Consider the following 20,350-nt stretch of genomic DNA (forward strand, 5'->3'; position numbering starts at 1 on the left):
TCCCTTGTGTTTTCAGATGTATTTTTGATACCCAGCCTCAGTAACTAAGGGCTGGATTACATAGAAAAATATGACTGGTACGTTATAGGATATGTCTAGCTCTGCACAAAAAGCGCGTCCACAGTCAGCCATGGAGGGTCCCAGATGGATGCTACCTGCCTGCTAGCTGCCTTGGTTAGACCTTGGTCGGTCCAGTCATCGTACTGGGGACTGTGCCTCACCTCTTGTCTCTGAGGGCTTTCTGGGGAAGTACCCAGGAGTCTTTCTCCACACTGAACTGTGCTTGAGAAAGAGGCAACTATACCCCGAGGTTTATGGCAAAACCCGTGGCAAAGGTGACTAGTCTGCTAGGGGAGAGGCTTGTATAAGCAATCTTTTGTGTTTTAGGCAGGATTTTAGAGGTAACTTGCAGTCAGGGCACAAAGATAATTTCACCATCTGATTAATTCCATTTGAGTTTCATATTTACTTTGGGTGCAAATAAATAGGGGACTTATTTGTTGTAAATAATAATTTAGTTTATACGCATAGACATGGAGTTAGGGCTTTTCACAGCAACTTACAGCTGATCCCCAGGCTGAACTCCTCACTACTGTTCATTTAACCCTCGTCAGATCTTTCAACCTCTTCATAAAGGCAGAGAAGTGTTTTGTACAGACTTGGGTACATTTGGGGTTTTATGCCAGTTCCCCTGTTTCAGATAAAGGCATGATGTCACCACACATTATACCAATTCCATTTACTATTTTTCTCTTACCCTAGGCTGAATGATGTTTGAATTACTCTGTCCTTTATCACTAGAAGGGGCATTTGACTTTAATGCTGCACTGTACTTGATACTACCATTTATGAAGCTTTAAAAATGCTTCTTTTCCTCAGTGACAATAATATCTTTCCCCAACTGATTTCACAAATGTGGTGGTCAGTGGAAAGACTCCAAATGCCTGGATGAGGGTAGATCAGCCTTACAAGACCCTTGACATTGTTTTCAACATCATCCTACAAACTGCTCCAGTAAGATTATGGAGGTTTGAAAAGCAAAGGTTTAAAAAACAGAATTGCATTGAGGTATGACATATGTTTGTTGAAAGGTGCAATTCTTGATGCATAATAGTAGTGCTTCCTAAGAATGATGAAAGAAAAAATCACATACAGGAAAAATAGGCATAACAAAAACATCTATAGCAATATAAAGAGGTTTAAAAATTGTAATTACATGAATTCTTATCTTCCATTAATATCATAGACGTAAAAGAAGAATCTGATCAATTCTACCATCAACCTGGAGATACGTGGCCAGATTTGGAGACATTTAAGAAGATGCCTTTTGACTATACAATCCATGACCCAAAATATGAAGATGCAAGTCTGATTTGTTCAAAGCTTCAGACTATAACCAGCGAAGGTTAGAATTTGAAAAATCTAGATTAATACACATATATGTATTTATTTGTTTTTAATGTGAGAATCCACTGAACCACTGAACAGAGTGAAATTATCCGAATAGTACTTGACTAAGTAATAGTGAAAAAAATCTTGAAGTCTGTGAGATGAAGCACCAAGGTGTGAACATTATAAATGTTTTATGGAATTTTAGATAGGTAGTCTTTCATTTAAAAAAAATCACAATCTGACTGACAGCTGGGTATACATGGAGATGCTGAGAGTGAGGCAAATGCTGTTTGAGACTGACATTAATAACTTGGTCAAAGCAACAGAACACGATGCCAGCAAGTTCATGGATGATACCAAATTGGAGGAGCAGTCAACATGCAAGAAGGTAACATTGTTGTTCAGAAAGACCTTGATAGGCTGGAGAAATTGGTTCAGGCACCTCAAATCGTTCAACAGAAGTAAATGCAAAATCTTTCAATTGGTGTGGAATAACCTTTTGCATCTGTACAAGCTTGGTGCCATCTATGTAGACAGCAGCTTTGAGAAAGGCAACCTGATGGTCCTAGTAGACAACAGTTTGAATATGAGTCACCAGTTCTCTGTTGGCTTACTGGTTTATTGAACTAACTTACTAAAAATCTAGCAAGCAGGTCAAGGGAAATTATTATTCGTTCATGCCTGACACCTGTAAGTAACATATATGGAGTATTTTGTCACAGTTTTGACTTTCCAGTACAAAAAAGACATTGACCTACAGAAGTGAGTCTAGTGGGCACCCACTAAGACGGATAGAGACTGAAGAACATGAATTACATAGAAAATTGAAGAGAATTAGGTTTGTTTGGTCTGGAGAAGTCTAGCAGGGACATCTGATTGCTGTCGTCAACTTCACAGTGGGAACTTATAGACACAAACTATTACAGATACACAACATAAGGACAAGAGACAAAAGACACGAGTTGCAACATGGGAAATTACAATTAGATAGTATGAAAAATATTGTCAGAATAGAAGTGGTCAACCCATGTAGGGGGTTGTGGAAAGAGCCCTGAAACTCACATTCTTAGTGATTTTCAAAACTTGACAGGACAACCTGATCTGATGCTAAAAATCTGAGTGAAAGGCTTGGCCAGAGGACATAACAAGTCTTTTTCAGCAGAGATTATGTCTCATCTTCCTTCAGTTTCCCATAAAGGTGACCCTTTCTAAAATGCAGATATTCACTAATGAGCAATATCACTAGATCTGCAAAGTTCATTTCACATAATCTACTGTGATGTCCCTTTCAGGACAGTAAATGTCTATCACAAGACTTTTTTTTTTTTACTATTTATTACTTTTGCAAGCATTCAACTACTAATAACAAGGAACAATAATTTTAATAATCTGGTTTCTTACACCTCAGCCTTATGTGAAATCTGGACATAAGCATTTATAAACCATAGTATGCTCAGAATGAATTTATACTCTGCTTTACATGTGTTTAATCCTCCCATTGCTCCTAGAAGATAGTTCCAATGAGGTAAGTGGTTTGTCATAAGGCAATTCATTCTGGCCTTGAATATATATTTAAGTTGTTTCTTTTTCTAATAGACAGATCAATGAGCAGGAAACAGGAGGATATGTATACACGTCGTCAAACAACTAGGATGAGATTATCCAAGTATGCAGCGTATAACACCTACCATCACTGTGAACAGTGTCATCAATATATGGGTTTCAATCCTAGGTACCAGGTAAAGATTTCCAGATATCATGTTGCAGATCAGAAAGTGAAGCAGATACAACCCAAACATGGTTCTGTATACATTCAGGACATTTGAATTGCCTTGCACATTCTATGTCTGTGTTAAAATCAGCTGATTTACAGGTTTTGTTATTTTTTTTGAACTTTGCCTGCCTTGACCTCACTGCAGGTTTGGGGACATCAGAGGACTGCTCTTTGCTTGTTCACTGGCTTATTCAATGCTGGAATCTACCTTCAACATGTATAATTCCAGTTGAAACTACTTTCCCAGTAAACTTTTCCCACTGGGACTTATATGTTCATCAAAGTAACTACAAAAGGTGATACTTCTGATACAGGAGTAGTCCCATGTAGAATACTCTGTATGTGGCATACAGACTGTTACCACTCAGAGTAACCATCCCCTTTCCTGTCTGTTAGAATGTGAGGTAAAAGGTATTAACAATAAAAATACTGAGTTTTATGCGTCAGTGTTTTTGAAAGAGCAACCTCTAAGTATTGGTACCATCTGCAAGATGAAGCTGGAACAATGGTTTCAAAAGAGGGAACAGCTTAATTTATAGATTTTTAGTGTTTGCATTAACCTGGGGGACTTTGCTTAAACACCTGGTGAATCATGAGGTAAAATCTAATGCAATCTAGTCATTGATTGTGGTCTGTTTGGTAGTGTTATAAATGTCTATTAACCACAGACCTTGTAGGAAATTAGTTTGATTTTAACCACTGGAATTTTCTTATTTTTTCCCATCCTCAGATTTATGAGTCCACTCTGCATGCATTTGCCTTTTCCTATTCTATGCTGGGAGAAGAAATCCAGCTGCATTTTATCATTCCAAAGTCAAAGGAGCATCATTTTGTTTTTAGCCAACCAGGAAGACAATTGGAAAGCATGAGGCTGCCACTAGTCACAGACAAGGTAGATGGATAATTACATTTATGGCCATATATATGGGAGAGAGACACCAACAAGTTTAATAATTAGGGTCCATTACACTTCTGGTCCTGCTGCCAAGAGAGAATTATGTCCTGATACTGAGCTGGTATTTTCTCCTAGAAAGGGACACATGAAGCAAAACTGCCAAGCCACCAAAAAGCTGTTTCTTTTGCTTGTATCAAGGTTGATCCTTTGGTATATATGTTCTTATCTGGGGCAAAAGTTAGTTGGTTATGGTTGCTAATTTTCCTATTGAGCTGATCTAAAATGTAGCAGTTTGTCTAGTGATAATGAAGCTGATTTATTCTTCTGAAGGATCTGGTTCTCTTTCTTTAAACATCCTTCAGCTTAATACAGAAACTCACACTTTTTCTTTACAGAGTGAAGATTACATCAAAAGCCCCACTTTCACTCCCACCACTGGTCGTCACGAACACGGACTTTTCAATCTATATCATGCAATGGATGGAGCCAGTCATTTACATGTTCTAGTTGTCAAGGAGTATGAAATGGCCATTTACAAGAAGTATTGGCCCAACCACATCATGCTTGTTCTTCCAAGCATTTTCAACAGTGCGGGTGTAGGTAAGTATAACATAAACTTCTAACAAGTGCAGACACACAACCTGGGCCCTTGAGCCCTTGGGCCCTACTCTGCAGCGAAATGTAGACATGCACCTTGGAGCTACAGTATCAGTCTGGTGATATGGATTCTCTTTAAAGACAATGTGTCACAGCTGAAGGTAAAATTAAATTCTAAAACAAGTTAGACACACATCACACCATAGAAATACTTACTCTCCTCTATTGATTTTAAAGGGAGCTCAGAGTGTTAACTCAGAGTGAGTTACCAACCCTGTTTCCTTGAGGAAATCAGTTACCTACAATTTGCGTACACAGTGATTAGGTACATCTTTTAAGTTCTGCTAATACAATGTCTGTGAAATATTCCTCATCTGGCTTTTCCTGCTGGAACAACTTACAGACAACTGTAGCAGTAAACATTCAAAGTAGATTGTCAGGGGAAATTGTTCCCATGTTATTCAGTTGATCAATCAACAACTCTAGATATTTGTACTAAGAGATGCTAATGGAGCCAAATATCTATCAGTTTAAAAGAATCAGTCAGTGAACCCTTAAGACAGTAATAAATCTTTACCCCAGAAGTCAGGCTTCATTTTCTGTGCTTCCTGGGGGAGTGTGTAAATCACGTGCTTGGCAAATGACTAAGTAAGTTGGCTCTGGGGAGTGTTAAGGTGTTAAAATCTTAGAGTGATTCATACCCTGGTCTGCAGAAATACTCCAAGAGGCTTCCAAGTTAAAAGCACAGCATTTCTGCCCCTACTTTTAATCTGACAGTTTCTGTGCTTGGTTGCAGGTGCTGCACACTTCCTGATCAAAGAGTTGTCTTACCATAACTTGGAGCTTGAACGAAATCGGCAGGAGGAGCTGGGGATAAAACCCCAGGATATCTGGCCTTTCATTGTCATTTCAGATGACTCCTGTGTTATGTGGAATGCAGTGGAAGTTGATTGTTCAGGAGAGAGGAAAAGGTAAATAAGAGTAATATATGTTTTTTACAGGTGATCTCTTTTAACCTTTTAAAGCATATCAGTTTTGAAGTTACATATTTGAAATATCACAACATTCCCCCTGTACAAGCAGAGAATAGTATTTCCCTAACGAGAGATGTATTTTCCCTAGATTTCTGCCTTAGCATAGCACACAGTTTAGTGCCTGGTTTTCATTCCTGGTTTTCATTCCTGTCCACTGACTTCAGTGCCCTGCAGCCTCTGCTGTATAGCTTGACTCCAGCCCGAACTACAGTTGCTTGGACTGCAGATGTCAGACTCTGTATATGGTCCCTGATGCACTGGGCAAGCGTGGGCATTCACATGGACACTTTTAACAGGATTTTTCTAAAGATGATAAAAGACATTTTTGTGCAAAATTTGCAACTGATTTCCTCTGGCTCTTTTGTTAATCCCAGTCTGTATGGCTCCTTTATTAGCTCCTCAAGTCCCCAAACAAGTATTGGTGTTTTCATTTCTTTAGAGCATTTTTGTACTAGGTATTTTTATCTATTCCCAGAACAGTGCTATGCATGATTTACAGCAAACCTTCAAAGAGAATTAAAGTAAGTGAAAACTGAGATTTATGGACTCTAGGGGTGGGCAAGGAGGATCTTATACTTTGCACTTAAGTTATGGCATAAAGTCAGCAGCTTTCCCAGAAGCATATGGAACATTATCCAGGTAAACTGATCTGAATAAATATTTTGAAAGATCTAGACTAAGTTGCAGATCTGTCATAACATTCCCCACCACCTAAGCACTAGTTCATTTTAGGTTTTGATTAGAGACATAAGGTTGCAGTAAAGTAGGACAACACTGACCTTATCTACCTGACTCTCATAAGTACTTTCAACTGTTAAGAACTGCTCTTCAGCTGAATGAGATACTGCATATTCTCTACATACTTTAACACATTTTTGGAATTATGGTAGTGACTATACATGGACTGAAAGGAATGTCTCCTTGAAGCAAATTCTGCAACATATTGAAGCAACTCCCAACGTCACTCACTATGCCTTAATTGGGATGAGGAAATGGTCCAGTAAAACAAACAGTGCTGAGATCAAGGAACCATTCTCCTGCTGCCATGTGCATGATTTCATTATGCTGAATGTTGATCTGACACAAAACGTACAGTACAATCAGAACAGGTAAGTGAATTTGTAGCATCGTTCAATAAAGATAATGAACCAAATAAAGGAAATTTTACAAAAGCTCTTTTGGCTTTTTTGGGGGGAGGTTGATAGTGGAATGCAGACAGATTTTTTTTTTTTTTTCTTATGGATGGTTCAAATCCTTCCCAAGCTGCCAGCAGTTGGAAAAACACAGGAATTTCCATAGTTCCAAATAAAACAGTCATATTTGAATTATAGGGTAGACACACTCAGCAGTGTCCCCTGTAGTGCTGGTCCTCTCGCTGTGTGGTCCAAGCGGCCTTTTGGGAAACACTGCCCTTCCCCTCCTGCCAACTGGTGTGTGCTCCTTTCCAAAGGAAATGGGGGTATGGGGCAATGGTGCATAACCAAGCCTGGTTCTGGCATGGCACTGAGGCACAGCTGGACTTTTTACCCTGCATAGCACGACACTGGAGCACACTACATGTGTGCTCATCAGGACAATCAGAGGAAAGGAATAACATCACTAACCCTGGTGGTTGTTTCTCACGTTCAGCTGTCTCAGAAATCCCACTTTTTCATTTATTGTGCCACACAGGATATATCACGTTGTAACATTGCCAGGCACAGTATCACCACAGTTACCAGAACTGAATTTGGCAGGTACATGTCAGGGATACTGTGACAGAGATGTACTTTACTTGCAAGACAGAAGCAGCAATGTATTTTATTAATAACAAAGTGAGTTAACAAAGTTCAATAGTAAATGCAAGAGGGATTTAACAAGATTTGATGGCAAGGTACACTGGATTATTTAATGCATAAAGTACAGAGTCAGACAAAACTGTCAGGGGAATCCTCCCGTTGAGTCAGGAGGTTTGGAGTCAACCCCCTTGCTTTCTAAACTCCTTCTCAGAGAAGACTAGGTGAGGCTGGATCCAATCCTAGTTTCAGACTTGGTCAATGGTTTATGTCTAAAGGGATGTATGTGCACAATTCAATCTTTTATACCACTTTGCTAAGATTTGCAAAGTTTCAGCATGCTTATTCCCAATTCACTTACCAAGTGTCTAACATGATAAAGATTCTCTCAGCCTCAAGGAGCAACTTTGAGAGGCATTCCTACTCCTGGCATGCAGCCCACTGCCATGCAAGAGGACTCAAAGGGCTCTTGGGCTACTTATTGTTTATGCAAGTCAGATGATTTACTCATAGTCATACTGACATATGGACCAAAAATATCAGTATTTCCAAATTAGGTTAGAGTTGGACATAAACCAGCCCTGTAGTGAGGTGGGTGCATTGCTCAAATTCACCCTTGGCTATTGTGTTGTTATCTGCTTCTGAATCCACTTTGAGATGGGTGTAGCCATCACAAACAGACACATCTTTTGCCAAAGCCACTGGTGGTCATTGCTTGAGCAGGGTTTTGGGAAATAAAGGTCAGTTTGGGGTAGGGGGGAACACACCTTTGTAGTATATCATCTCACAGAATTTAATTGATCTATGTATGAAATAAAGTGGGTTTAGCCTCACTTCTGAGGGACAAGTGTTTATTATAAGACAATGAAGTCAGTATGACTAGAGGTGGGATTAGTTTGTCTGGAGCCAGTCTTCAGGCACCTCAGAATATGCAAGATACCCATATGGGGCTGACACGTACAACATGAAACCTGCATGTGCTTTTCTGTAAGCTAGGTAAGATACCCTAGATAATCTAACATGGTTTCACACACCTGGACTTAGACAACTGAACATCAGTCACTGTACTTCTCAGAAGAACTCTCCTGTCTCAGGAAGATGTCCAAATTTACTTACAACAGTTTTCATTGTTGTGTGGATAAAGAGAAGGCCTAAATTTTTCTATTACCACCAGCTTGGCACTTTAAAAGAGTGTTTTAAACTTGCTCCCAGGATCTCCTTGTGCAGAACTCTGCTCCCCAGCTGTGTAACAGCATTACCTTATGAAGCACGAAGAGCTAATGAAGGGAACAACAATACAGTCGAATGATAGGAGTACAGGCAGTGTAACACTCAAATGTGAGGAATGCCAGGCCATGCCACCCATTTCCTGACCATGCCTTTAAACCACGCCTGGCTCACCACAATCCTCTGTGTGGGGGCTTTTGAGTGTTGAGTATTGTATGACCAAGCCGGGGCTGTCAAAGAAAGAGATTTTAAATCACAAAGATGTTGACAGTTGGCAATACCAAACATCCACGTAAATATTACTAAGATCAAAGACAAGATTTAAAAAACCTGTAATTGAATGCTGTGTTTCTCACTGATGTTGACTGTTGCAGTAGTTGCTCAGCTCTCTTTTATCTAAGCCCTTGGTTGTTAATCCAACAGTTCTGCACGTCATCCTGTTTGCTGTGTGATATATGTGTTCACAATGGAGAACTGTGTCTGAATTTTCCAAAAGCCACAGCACTTACATTCAGTCAGCTTTAGAAGTTTACTTTTTATTCTGTTGCATTTTATTTTTCAAATGGGTCAAGTTTAGCTGAGGGATGTTTGGCCTTATTCTTGCTTAATTTATTCCTATGTGGCATCAGTTCTGTTGTATTAAGAAAAGACTCCTTGTCTTCAAATAGTTTTTGTCTCTAATACAGAATGACATTTCTGTAAAGAAACATTGAGGATATTCATATTCTAAGAGGAAAATGAACAGTCTGAGAGCTGTGCATTTGACAAATCAAATGTAGGGTCTCATTCATTTCCTTGGAAGTCAAAGGAATTAATTTCCTTGACCTTATTTGGGGTAGTAATGTATGTAGCTATTTCCTATGACTGTTACTGTAGTAAAGGGCAAAGAAATAATTTAACTCCTAGGTCTTCCCACTGGCAATTTATTAGCTTTCTCCTTCCGCTTTCCGGTGTCATTCTCTCTGTCATTCTGATCTTCTTGAACTCATTCTAGCACAGTTTATTATTGCAAAGCTGAAGCCTCTTTCCCTGATTGATAGGGTCTGGTGGAGTGCCAGTGTGTTTGACACCTGTCCTTTCTATGGGGCAGATCAAAGACCCTGAGCGCTTGTGTTTGTTAGTGTGTGATAAGAAATATTCCTCTGAACTCCTATGATTTTATTCTTCCCAGATTTACATGTGATGATGTTGACTTCAACTTGCGTGTGCACAGTGCTGGCCTTCTCATCTGTCGGTTCAATCACTTCAGTGTCATGAAAAAGCAAATTGCAGTAGGAGGACAAAGATCCTTCCACATCAAGTCTAAGGTGGGAACTGAGACCTCTGTTTCACTGTTGCTAAAGTTCTGTTTCCTTTTTGTACCCTGTAACCAGGAGAGCTGAGGTATTTTGGTGCATCACAAGTTGCCAGTAATGGGGTACGTCTGAAATGCTTAGGTTTGCTTTGTTTAATTTCTTTCTGAAATCCAGAATATTCTTGGTCTAAACACACCTTTCCTTTAAAAAAAAATAAAAACACCTAAAGTATCTTAACAATCCAGCCATTCACTATCAGGTTTTTATCTATAGCTATGGAATTGTTTGTCTTTGTATGTCTTTAAGTGTCAGAGAACTTTGGGTTCAAAGAAACCCCGAAGGCTCTATAAATTCAAATACAGTTGTGTGAAACTCATAGTTCTTTGGCAGCAGACATTTTTGGCTGAATGACTTTGCTTCCTGTATAAATCTTAGATTTGTAGGATAGAGATATATTTTATACAAACCAAATTTCAGATAAGCACAACATGATTGATCAGGATTGACTTGTACCAGAAATATTTTTTCCTCATAGGTATCTGACACTCCAGTTTCAATCTCCCCTGCTCAGTACATTTGTGCTCCTGACAGCAAGCATACCTTCTTGGCAGCACCTGCTCAGTTGCTCCTTGAAAAATACCTCCAGTATCACAGCCATCGCTTCTTCCCTCTCTCTCTGAAGAATTATAGCCATCCAGTGCTATCTGTGGACTGTTACCTTAACTTAGGACCACAGGTACTGAATAAAATAATCTTCAAGCAGCTCTAGAAATGTATAGACTATGTTTTGGATGAGTTAATTGATGCATTTCTAAATAATAGGTGCACAACCGTTGGAGAATTGGGTATTAGATCCCTATAATGTTAAAATCAAATTATTAGTCCAATGGAGATATTAGAGGCTACAAATAATGTACACAGAGAACAATACCAGAGTTGTCCTAAATACTAATATAGTCTGTGAATTGTATTAGACTCTGAATTAACACATAGCACATTTTAAGAAGTGTTTTCTCAGTCTGCTATAATTTGATCCTTCTTACAGCAAATTTCTTCCACAAGAGAGTTGTACAAATACTAGTTAGCCCTTAGAAAGCACTTTGAAATACAAAAGTTGTAGCTCACTGAGGCAGGGAAGCAAATACCAAGAAAACAGTTGAAACAGGAGATGTTGACATTAGTTCTCAGGAGCTGTTGGCACTCTCCAATGGGTTTGGAGCTAAAGCCAAGTTCATACTTAAACTGAAACCTAAGTCAGGTGGAATTACGATACTAAGGCGATGTTGTTCAGGAGAATGAAACTGGTTTTACCTTTTTACCTGACTTGAATACTAAATGAAATTCAGTCGCTGGATTTACTAAACTTCTTTACTAAAACAGCTGTGTAATGACCTTCCCATAAAAGTTGCTCCCAGAACATTTGTAACTTTGAATTTCCTTTCTGGCTGAGCTCCTACAGGCCTACATTCCCACCATGCTTGGAAAAACAAACTCTGTGAAAGGGCATTGTACTGTTACTGTCTGTATCCATTGCATCCTTTCAGCCCTAACCTGTTCAGCACACGAAACTAGTTCAATTTGGTTCTAGAATTGTAACCTGAGCTGGAACGTGATACAATAGGATTGAACGAATGTGGATAAATATAGGCATCCTGGACCAGAGTCTCAGTTACTGTGGGTCAACCTTCCTACACAGAATCATGCTGATTTATGCTAGATGAGGGTCTGCCCCATCTGAGTAATACAGTGGCATTTTGGAAACAAAGCCTTGTGTGGAAGATTCCTTAATTTATATTTATAAATCCTGAAAGAGTGCTATAAATATTACCAGTTCCTGGTGGATTTGGGGACTAGCCATAAAAATAAACTAGACAAGAAGAAACCTCACACATTTATGTAGATGTGCAACTCTACGGACCTAAGTAATCCTATCACAGTGTAAATGAAATTAGGCATTTCTGAAGGGTTCTTTTCATGTCCAACTGCACACTGTATTTACTCATGTGTAGATAAACTGTCATTATGGTTGTGGGGAGCTATTGTTACTGCAGCTTTCAAAACCTATCATACCTAAACCTCATGTTATAAATAGTAATGAATAGTAACTGCTAATGCATAGTTATTAATAATGTTGTTACATAGAATTTTTAATAAGTAGAGAGATGTTTAAAAAGATCACAGCATTTGTAGTTGGAAAGCAAGTCTGATTTTGAGCCAATACTGAAAGCTGGATACCAGGCCTTCGTTTTATACGGAAGACTGACAAATGTTTTGGATTTTTGTTTTATTTTCTTTTCCCCTTTCCCAATCAGATTGCAGTTTGCTACGTGAGTTCTCGGCCTCACTCTCTGAATATCAGCTCCTCTGGTTTGACATTTAGTGGTCTCCTGCTATACCTCTGTGACTCCTTTGTTGTAGCTAGCTTTTTGAAGAAGTTTCATTTCCTTAAAGGTGAGCTGCAATAATTTTATTACAGAGAATTATATGACCTGGTCTCTGGAAACCTGGAGAAAAATGTATTTTATATGAAAACATACATGCATATACATGCATCTATTCCTATTGGTCTTTACACAGCCCACTCATCTTTAATGCTTGATCATGCTGGCTCTGTACTGAGGTATACTGGTAGAAGTGCTCTAAGTTCTACAGATTTCTAAGTGGGGAAGAATGTTGGCTCTGTGTCATGCCTACTATTAATGGATAACTCTTTACTCATTTATGTACCAAGCATTTACCTGTTGTGTTTTTGTAGGTTTTCTGATTTTTTCTAGAAAATGGGTTTTGTTTTGGATAAGCCAGGCAATTATTATAGCATGTAGCACAAAGTGTATTCGATTCAGGATTTCTCCATTTCCCTGGGCAGTCTGCTTGACCTAACCAGTCACATGATCATTAAACTCTGCACATGACTGTCGGTCTTGTGTCTTTTTATTGTATTCTCAACTTTTTTTTGTCTTGGGCATCTCCTCCTACCTCACCATCTCTTGTTTTGAACACTGGTGAGGTAATTATTTCCTCTTTGTTGAGCCCTTTTCTCAACAGTCAGGAATTCTTGCAAGCAGGTTAAAGTAGTATCAGCATGCCAGCCAAGACAGTTGATATTGTTCACAAAAACATGATATTCTGGATACACCTGTGTTCGTAGCCATACAGACCAGATTCTTCTTCCCCAGCACATGATCTTACCAATCCAAAAAGCAATAAAGTTTGTGATTGGTTTAAGGACATCTTTAGGTGGTTTCTGGTCAGCAAAGAGCAGTGTGTAGTCAGCCATCGTGGCGATCAGCCTGTGGTGTAAGTGTTTTTCTGACCGAGAGTTTCACTCCACAAGGTAATGATCAGTAGGGCTAAAACACTAATGGATGTAGAGATTTATCTTGCTTTCTGCCAGGACACATTACCAACTCCTTAGACTTGACAGTTTGACCCTTCCTTACCCCAAAGAGCAGGGAATGTATTGTTAGTCCTGATTACTAGATGAACACTAGATACCTCACAGAATCACAGAATGGTGGCAATCATCTAGTCCAACCCCCTGACAGAGCAGGATCACCTAGAGCAGGCTGCACAGGACAGTGTCCAGGTGGGTTTTGAATGTCTTCAGAGAAGGACACTCCACATCCACTCTGGGCAGCCTGTTCCAGGGCTCTGACACCCTCACAGTGAAGAAGTTCCTCCTCATGTTTAGGTGGAAATTTCTATAGTCAGATTTGTGCCCAATCGCCTCTTGTCCTGTCCCTGGGCACCACTGAGAAAAGACTGATCCCATCCCCCTGAGCCCTAACCCTCAAGCATCTATAAGCATTGATAAGATCCCCCCTCAGTCTTCACTAGGCTGAAGAGTCCCATGTCCCTCAGCCTCTCTTCTCGTGCAACCTCAAGTTACAGAAGACCCTGATAAATAGGGAGCTGAGCACAGCTCTCCTCAGTTCTATGACATGAGCGTCCGAATTTTCTCCCAAGCCTGTTCATAACTCCTGTGATGAAAACGGTGGAAGTTCTGTGTGCTAAGGGGTGATGGGAGGTGGGTGACCTGAGAACAAAGGGGATACTCACACGCGTTTCTTTTCAACTGCTTGTTTAGGTGCCACCCTGTGTGTGATATGTCAGGATCGCAATTCTCTTCGCCAGACTGTGGTCCGGCTGGAGCTGGAAGACGAATGGCAGTTCCGCCTGCGGGATGAATTCCAGACGGCCAATGCAAAAGAGGACAGGCCGCTTTTCTTCCTGACTGGACGACATATTTAATTGAGAGGAGACACATTTCCTAAATGAAACAAGATGCTAATTGCCACCATCTCATGAAATCACTTTGAGAGGCTCTGCTTTCTGAACAGAAACAGGGCTGTTTGCCATTGTTTATCAGAATGACATCTAAACAGAAATATGCTCATATTTCAAAATACTGATGTGAATTTTCTAATTTAATTGTCTTCTGGAAGTCAGTCCTAGCTCCTGGGAGAGAAGCCAAAGATCAGTACTCCACATGGTGGAAACAATTTTGGACCAGAATGAGTCAACGAGCGTGCTGCTTCTGTGACAAAAATGACCAGATGCAAGTTCATAACCAAGAGTCTCAGAAAACTTCTTGCACATTCCAGAAAGTAGGAAATGTAAACTTAGGGGCAGGTTTTGTTTTACAAACCTTATTTATCTAACAGTTGGCACAAGGCAAATGGGTTTTGTAGTATACTGCTACTGATCTATCCAGGTAGGGTTTTTATATGAAGATTTGTAAAGTATATTTCTTAACTAGTGGGAACTCAGTTGGAGCCTTAATTTTTGGAAAAGGTGACAACCTGGATAGCTTTACCATACAGGACTCTTGGGACAGAAGCATAATTATATTTCTGGTTTTATTAGCATAAGGAAGAGAGTTAAGAAAGTAGATTTTAAAATGAGAGCTGAAACTTAAGCCTGAAACTGAATTTACCTTAAGTAACCGAAGAGACCAAATGGATACATTGTCCTGCAAGTGACTTAGTACTTGTAGAACAGTGCTGTTCCCTAGCTTCTGGCTGAATTGTTGCACTGGCTGCAGAATTCATGCTGGGCCCAGTGTACTTAGGACAGCAGACAAAATGGTTCTGAAACACTCCCAATACACTTTCTGGGGATATTTTCTTGCCAAGGTGCTTTAAAAGAGTCAGAAAATGGAGGTTACATGTCTGAGGAATTCAGGTAGCAATCTGTTCTAGAATGGCACCAGGCATCACAATATTTTGTATGCTCTAAATGTGAAGTCAGTGATCACAACCTTTGTCTATGTTTTTGGAAATACAAGTTGCAAAGTTTATGTTTGTCTTTATAGAATCAGTGTTAATGTCACTCAGTCCAGGTGCAGGAAGGATGAGTGTACACATTGTCAGAAGGCATCTAATGTTTGAGAAGTCCTTCCTTGCTGGTTTCACCAATGGGAGAATCATTGATTTTTTACTGATGAAATACCATTAGGTGACTGGACCCATTACACTACTGGCCTCGAAATACAGACATCAGTATGATTGTGCCAGAGAGCTGATTTAGGTTCATTTACAGAGGAAAAAAAAAAGGTAAGTTCTGTAAGATTGAGAGACTTAGATTGCTATTTACAAAATAACTGATAGAAATCAGCATGTGTCTCTATTTCATTGTCTTTGTTTCAGAGTAAGAATTCACTTTGCTTAAGTTTTGAGAAGGAAGATGGCCATTGTCCTGTGTAAATAGTATTACCTGTTCGGTTTTCACCAGTTGATTAGCTAATTTAAACTTTTTTTTTTTTTAAAGCGTGACATTCATGTCTAATCCATCTTTTATAAATAAAGTTCATGCTGCATGGACATTTGTCTTGGTGATGTACAGGACCATCAGGTATGCCTTTGTGGGGAAAAAAGGGTTGGCTGAAAGGAGCTAATGTGATTAAGGAATGCTCCGAACTGATCAAGAGAAAATGCAATACTGCTTAATGGCCTAAAATGTAACACAGCTCAAAGTTACAGGAGTTTTTACAAGAACTCAGAACTAAAGATGGAGGGTTGAAATCTCCTTCCCTGTAACCACATACTTCGAAGCATACTTACAAACACTTGTACCATGTGTTTGTACACTTTGTGTTTTTGATGTGAGATCTGCAAGTCTTTAGACATCCGTTTGCACCAAGAAACTGGGCAGGGGTGGGGGCAAGTGTTAGGTACATAATAAATAACTCAATCACATCCTTTCTTAACATTCCTTTTTGCCATAAAGTCTTCAAAACTTTGCCAAAATGCAGCTGCTAGTGGGCTGAAACCATCACACTCTTGAGTGCTGTTTCACCGTTAACCTTTTGCTATGTGATTTACCTACCTACTGTATCCTGTCTACAGGACAGGGGTCTCAGGACCTGGTCTCATCAGGTGTCTGTCTATCATGTCACTGAGTGCGGTCATTCTCCATCGTGGAGTACATACATAAGTGAAACTTATGTGTATATGGTGAAACTTGCTTGCATAGCCCGTTGCCTGACAGAGCACATCCTGCTATAAGATCAGTTATTCACTCACTGCATGACCAGAATGCATTACTTCCTGTCATACAACCAGCTATGTAGCCAACATGGTAGAAAAATACAGCATTTTGTTCACAGAATGCCAAATAGTAACAGAGGATCAGTGATGGAGAGCCACTCTCCAGAGCTCCATCCAAAGGTTTCTGCAGCCTTGACCTAGTTTGCAAGCTAAGCACCCTTGGAATGTAAGCTTTTGTGGAGAGGGACAATGCAGGACCCATGCCCAGGTGAGATTCTGAGTAATAAAAATCAAGAATAATAGTAAATAACTCAAATCTGTTTGGATGGGGCTGGCATCCTCTGCTACAACTTCTTTGTGCTCTAGTTGGTTACCAGAGACGCATGTGTTGAGCTGGGAACCCAAGTCCCAGGTCCATCCATGTCTTGTCTTGCCTTTTGGGGGAGGTTGCTGGCTTTCAGTCTCAGTAGCCTTAGTGAGAAAACGTGGCCCATGCCTATGACCACAGAATCAGAATCATCAAGGTTAGAAAGACCTCCAAGATCCAAGTCCAACAGTCCCCCAGCCATCTATATTACTAACTAAATCATGTTCCTAAGTACTTCATCTAACCTTACCTTGAACACCATTATTTTTAGAGACTTTTTCAGTCTTCCCTTCCTGACTTTGGACATGGCAAGAAGAATTCTTTATTACAGGAATTGCCTTGATGTCGTAGCAGCAAACCAAAGGCATTGCCTGTGTGCTTTTACGGCTTTACAGCCTCTGCCTTCTTCTCTATGGCCTTCCATGCTTGCTGGTTTAGTCATCCACTATTATCACCTGCAGCTACTATTGCTAGCATGCTCTGTATTGTGTGTCAGAGTGAAGTATTTTATGATTCAGCTTCTGCCAAAGGCAGTAGCCAAATATAGAGAAGGTTACTGGGAAGGTGATATTATTTTCCTTCCTAACATCCTCTTTCCACTATCAAAGCACTCTTCACAAGCACGTAACAACGCCTGCTAGCTAAACATCTGAGTCTTACAGATGATTTGAACACTAGAGGATGTAAGGGATTTCATCTTTCCCTAGCAAATGCCTCCTATCATGACAGGGAGTGTACAGATCTCAGCTCCCACTCTCCATCTAAAATCATCTGCTAAATATTGCCTGAGTGGGGGCTGCTTTTCCAAGGCTGTGTCCGTGACGTTCTGGTGAAACGTGTCACTCGCAAAAAAAAAAGGGGGTACAAGTAACAGGCAAACAACCCAAAGGAAGGGTCAGGGGAGAGGGTTGCAGGGTGGGAAACAGAGAGCAAAGGAAGTAGGAACTGTGAACAGAGGCAGCAACATGGAAGAAGCTGAGGGGTGAGTAGGGCTCCTGGCTATTGTAGGAAGTGTTTGCTGGGACACGAGGACTCTGGACAGGGGCTGTGTGCACTGTGTGAGAATCATGATTTTCCTGGCAAGAGTAATTCAGGTGGGTGGTGTGAGCACCCAGCATAGCATGTCCCTGTCGTCTGCCACAGGCTGCTGGGGTGGGCTGGCTGCCGTCTTGGCAGGGCATCGCAGGGCATCACAAGGCATCATTGCTTCCCAGGGTCCGCTCCCCAGCCACTGCCATGGTGTCTGTCACAGAAATGGCTGTGCCAGAGCTGTTTCTCAGAGTCACAACACACTGTAAGTATCTTAAAGACCAACCTCCACTTGCACCCATGTGCCAGGCACTGCTTACCCAGCGAGCACAGTCCTGCACACTGGCTGGCTCCTGCATCCTTGCTATGCAGCCTTTCCTGCTCCATGCATGATCCATCACCCTACCTTCTCATTCTCCCACCAGAGTCCTCCATTCACACATCATCCTGCAGCCCTCAGCAACCAGCCTTCACATTTCATCAGTTGTCACTGAAATATGGTGGCTGTGCTGAGGTGAAATTAAAACTGCACTTCCTTATTCCAACTTCTTCCTTGAGCAGCTCTTTGGTGAAAGATAGTACTAGTGCCATACATCCTCTGCCTGTCAACTCCTTATCCCTGCTCCAGTTTTTGCCTGGAGAAATACTCTGGTTCTGGAATTTGCTAATGCTTTTATAACATTTCCAGTTCTTTTTTGAAGCCCCCAAAATTGTTGTGGAGGACACAACTCCGGGAGGTCTGATTGCTGGCATTGCCCGTTGCTGGGATATTATTTGGTGAGGGAGTGGTGGGCTGTTGGTTATCACAGCGATACTCCTGCTCCGTGAGAGATGTTTAGACTCAACTGCTATCATTTCAAGAAAGGCTTTATAAAATTGCTGCATATGTAAATGTGATTTTGATTCAAATCCTCAAGAAAATCGAACTGTTTGCTTTAGATTTACACAGCAATATAAATGAAAGAGATTTCTTCACACGTTACGTGACCGATGCGTGGATTATGCACTTAAACTCTGGACGTACTGTGGAGTATTATTCTGGCAGAGTGTGCTGAGGTGCTGTAGGAAATGTGGAGTGGCACTGTTAACAGGAGCATGACGATTTTCTTAGAGACAACAGGAAAGTGAGTTTTTACTTGATGATACCTACAGGGACCAGTAACTGTTTGGAGAACAGTTATTGGCTCACAGAGTATTGTGGTAACCACTGGATTAATTCTGCACCATTTATTACCTATGGAAAACTTCCTTTTGCAAACACGCAGAACTTTGGGTTTGGTGATGGTGTGATTTCTCTCTACTCAAACTTACATTATTCTGGTAAATACTGTTGATTTATCAGCCATAAATATCATATATCTGTCCCAGATGAGATGGCACTTGTGTTAGGGCAGGTTGGCAGCATGGTGTACCAGTCTGGATTCCCCCATCAGGCTCGTGTTTGGATTGCACATGCACTGGCTTGAACCTTACCTCTGCCCTCACTGCGTGTTTTTTATTCCTTGTTCTTTTTAGTACCTATAGAGCTAAAAATGCCAGAGTCCATTGCTATGTAATTTTCTTTTATTCTCATGGTCTGACTCAGCTGCCCTTCCAACAGCTTTATTGCTATAGTTACCAGATGCTCAGCCCCTTTCTCTCTCCCTTGTGAAAGCTCTTCTAAATATCCTTTTGGAGGAGGTTTTTCACGCTTTCATGTCCAGCATGCTTAAACAAGCCTCCTAAAACATCTCTAGTTGATATGCAGCAGGCCATATAACAGGGAAATGTGTCAGACATGGTGGGTCGTGGGACCTCAGAGGAGTCACAGCACAAGGCTGCAGGTGGGCAGCCCCCACTGAGCAGAAGCTCTGCCTCTCTTGGTATGGGTGCTGCTGGCCAGCGCAGCACAAGTCCCAGGGCTTCGTTTCTGCTCTGTGCCCAAAGGCACAAGGCAGAGATCTTTCCAGCTGCTTCTGGCATGGGAGGTCTTGGGGCTGGAAGAAGGTCATGACACTGTGGTGTGCCAGAGCACCAGAAATTTCCCCAGCTGAAGGAGACAACAGACAGAAACCTGATCTGTCTCCCGTTTTCCCTCAGTCTGTGTGTCATACGTTGTGTTCGCAGTGACAGCACTAGAAGCCCTGGTCTGGAGACCCTGCCATGCCTCACATCCCAGGAAATGGCCATAGATGCAAAGCAGGAGAGTTACAGCACAGCAGCTACATAAGGTAGATTTTATTCTTGCTTTCTTAACATAGGCCTGTTTCAGGGACCATAAGTTGCCGTGGCTGTTTGTGAGGCAAAAGCGCTTAGAGAAAGGAAGTAGAGAAGAGCAGTTCCACACGCTTTGTCCACAGCAGCTGCAGTAATGTGAAACGGCTGGAAAAAGCCAGATTGGTTTAGGGGAGTGACGCTTTCTCAGGCCAGTAGAGTTGTGATTGTACTTAAAAATATCTTAAATCAAGATCACATCTTCTTATCTGTTCAGCAGAAAA

General features: G+C 40.9%; 1 protein-coding gene across 1 annotated transcript in view; it reads left to right on the forward strand.

The window, feature by feature from the left end:
• GREB1 (growth regulating estrogen receptor binding 1) overlaps positions 1-14,240 on the forward strand; it is a gene marked incomplete at both ends in the record, with an annotated part of 57,966 nt that extends 43,726 nt beyond the window's left edge. Inside the window, 10 exons of the mRNA XM_084261639.1 lie at positions 1,247-1,405; positions 2,989-3,131; positions 3,897-4,058; positions 4,457-4,661; positions 5,455-5,629; positions 6,583-6,801; positions 9,866-10,001; positions 10,525-10,725; positions 12,302-12,440; positions 14,077-14,240. Of these exons, the coding sequence (XP_084117765.1) occupies positions 1,247-1,405; positions 2,989-3,131; positions 3,897-4,058; positions 4,457-4,661; positions 5,455-5,629; positions 6,583-6,801; positions 9,866-10,001; positions 10,525-10,725; positions 12,302-12,440; positions 14,077-14,240 (1,703 nt within the window). The remainder of the gene's footprint in view (positions 1-1,246; positions 1,406-2,988; positions 3,132-3,896; positions 4,059-4,456; positions 4,662-5,454; positions 5,630-6,582; positions 6,802-9,865; positions 10,002-10,524; positions 10,726-12,301; positions 12,441-14,076) is intronic.
• Between the last annotated feature and the right edge of the window lie 6,110 nt (positions 14,241-20,350).

Source organism: Gallinula chloropus (assembly GCF_964237585.1).
Source record: "Gallinula chloropus genome assembly, chromosome: 3".
In the NCBI taxonomy this organism is placed as follows: domain Eukaryota; kingdom Metazoa; phylum Chordata; class Aves; order Gruiformes; family Rallidae; genus Gallinula; species Gallinula chloropus.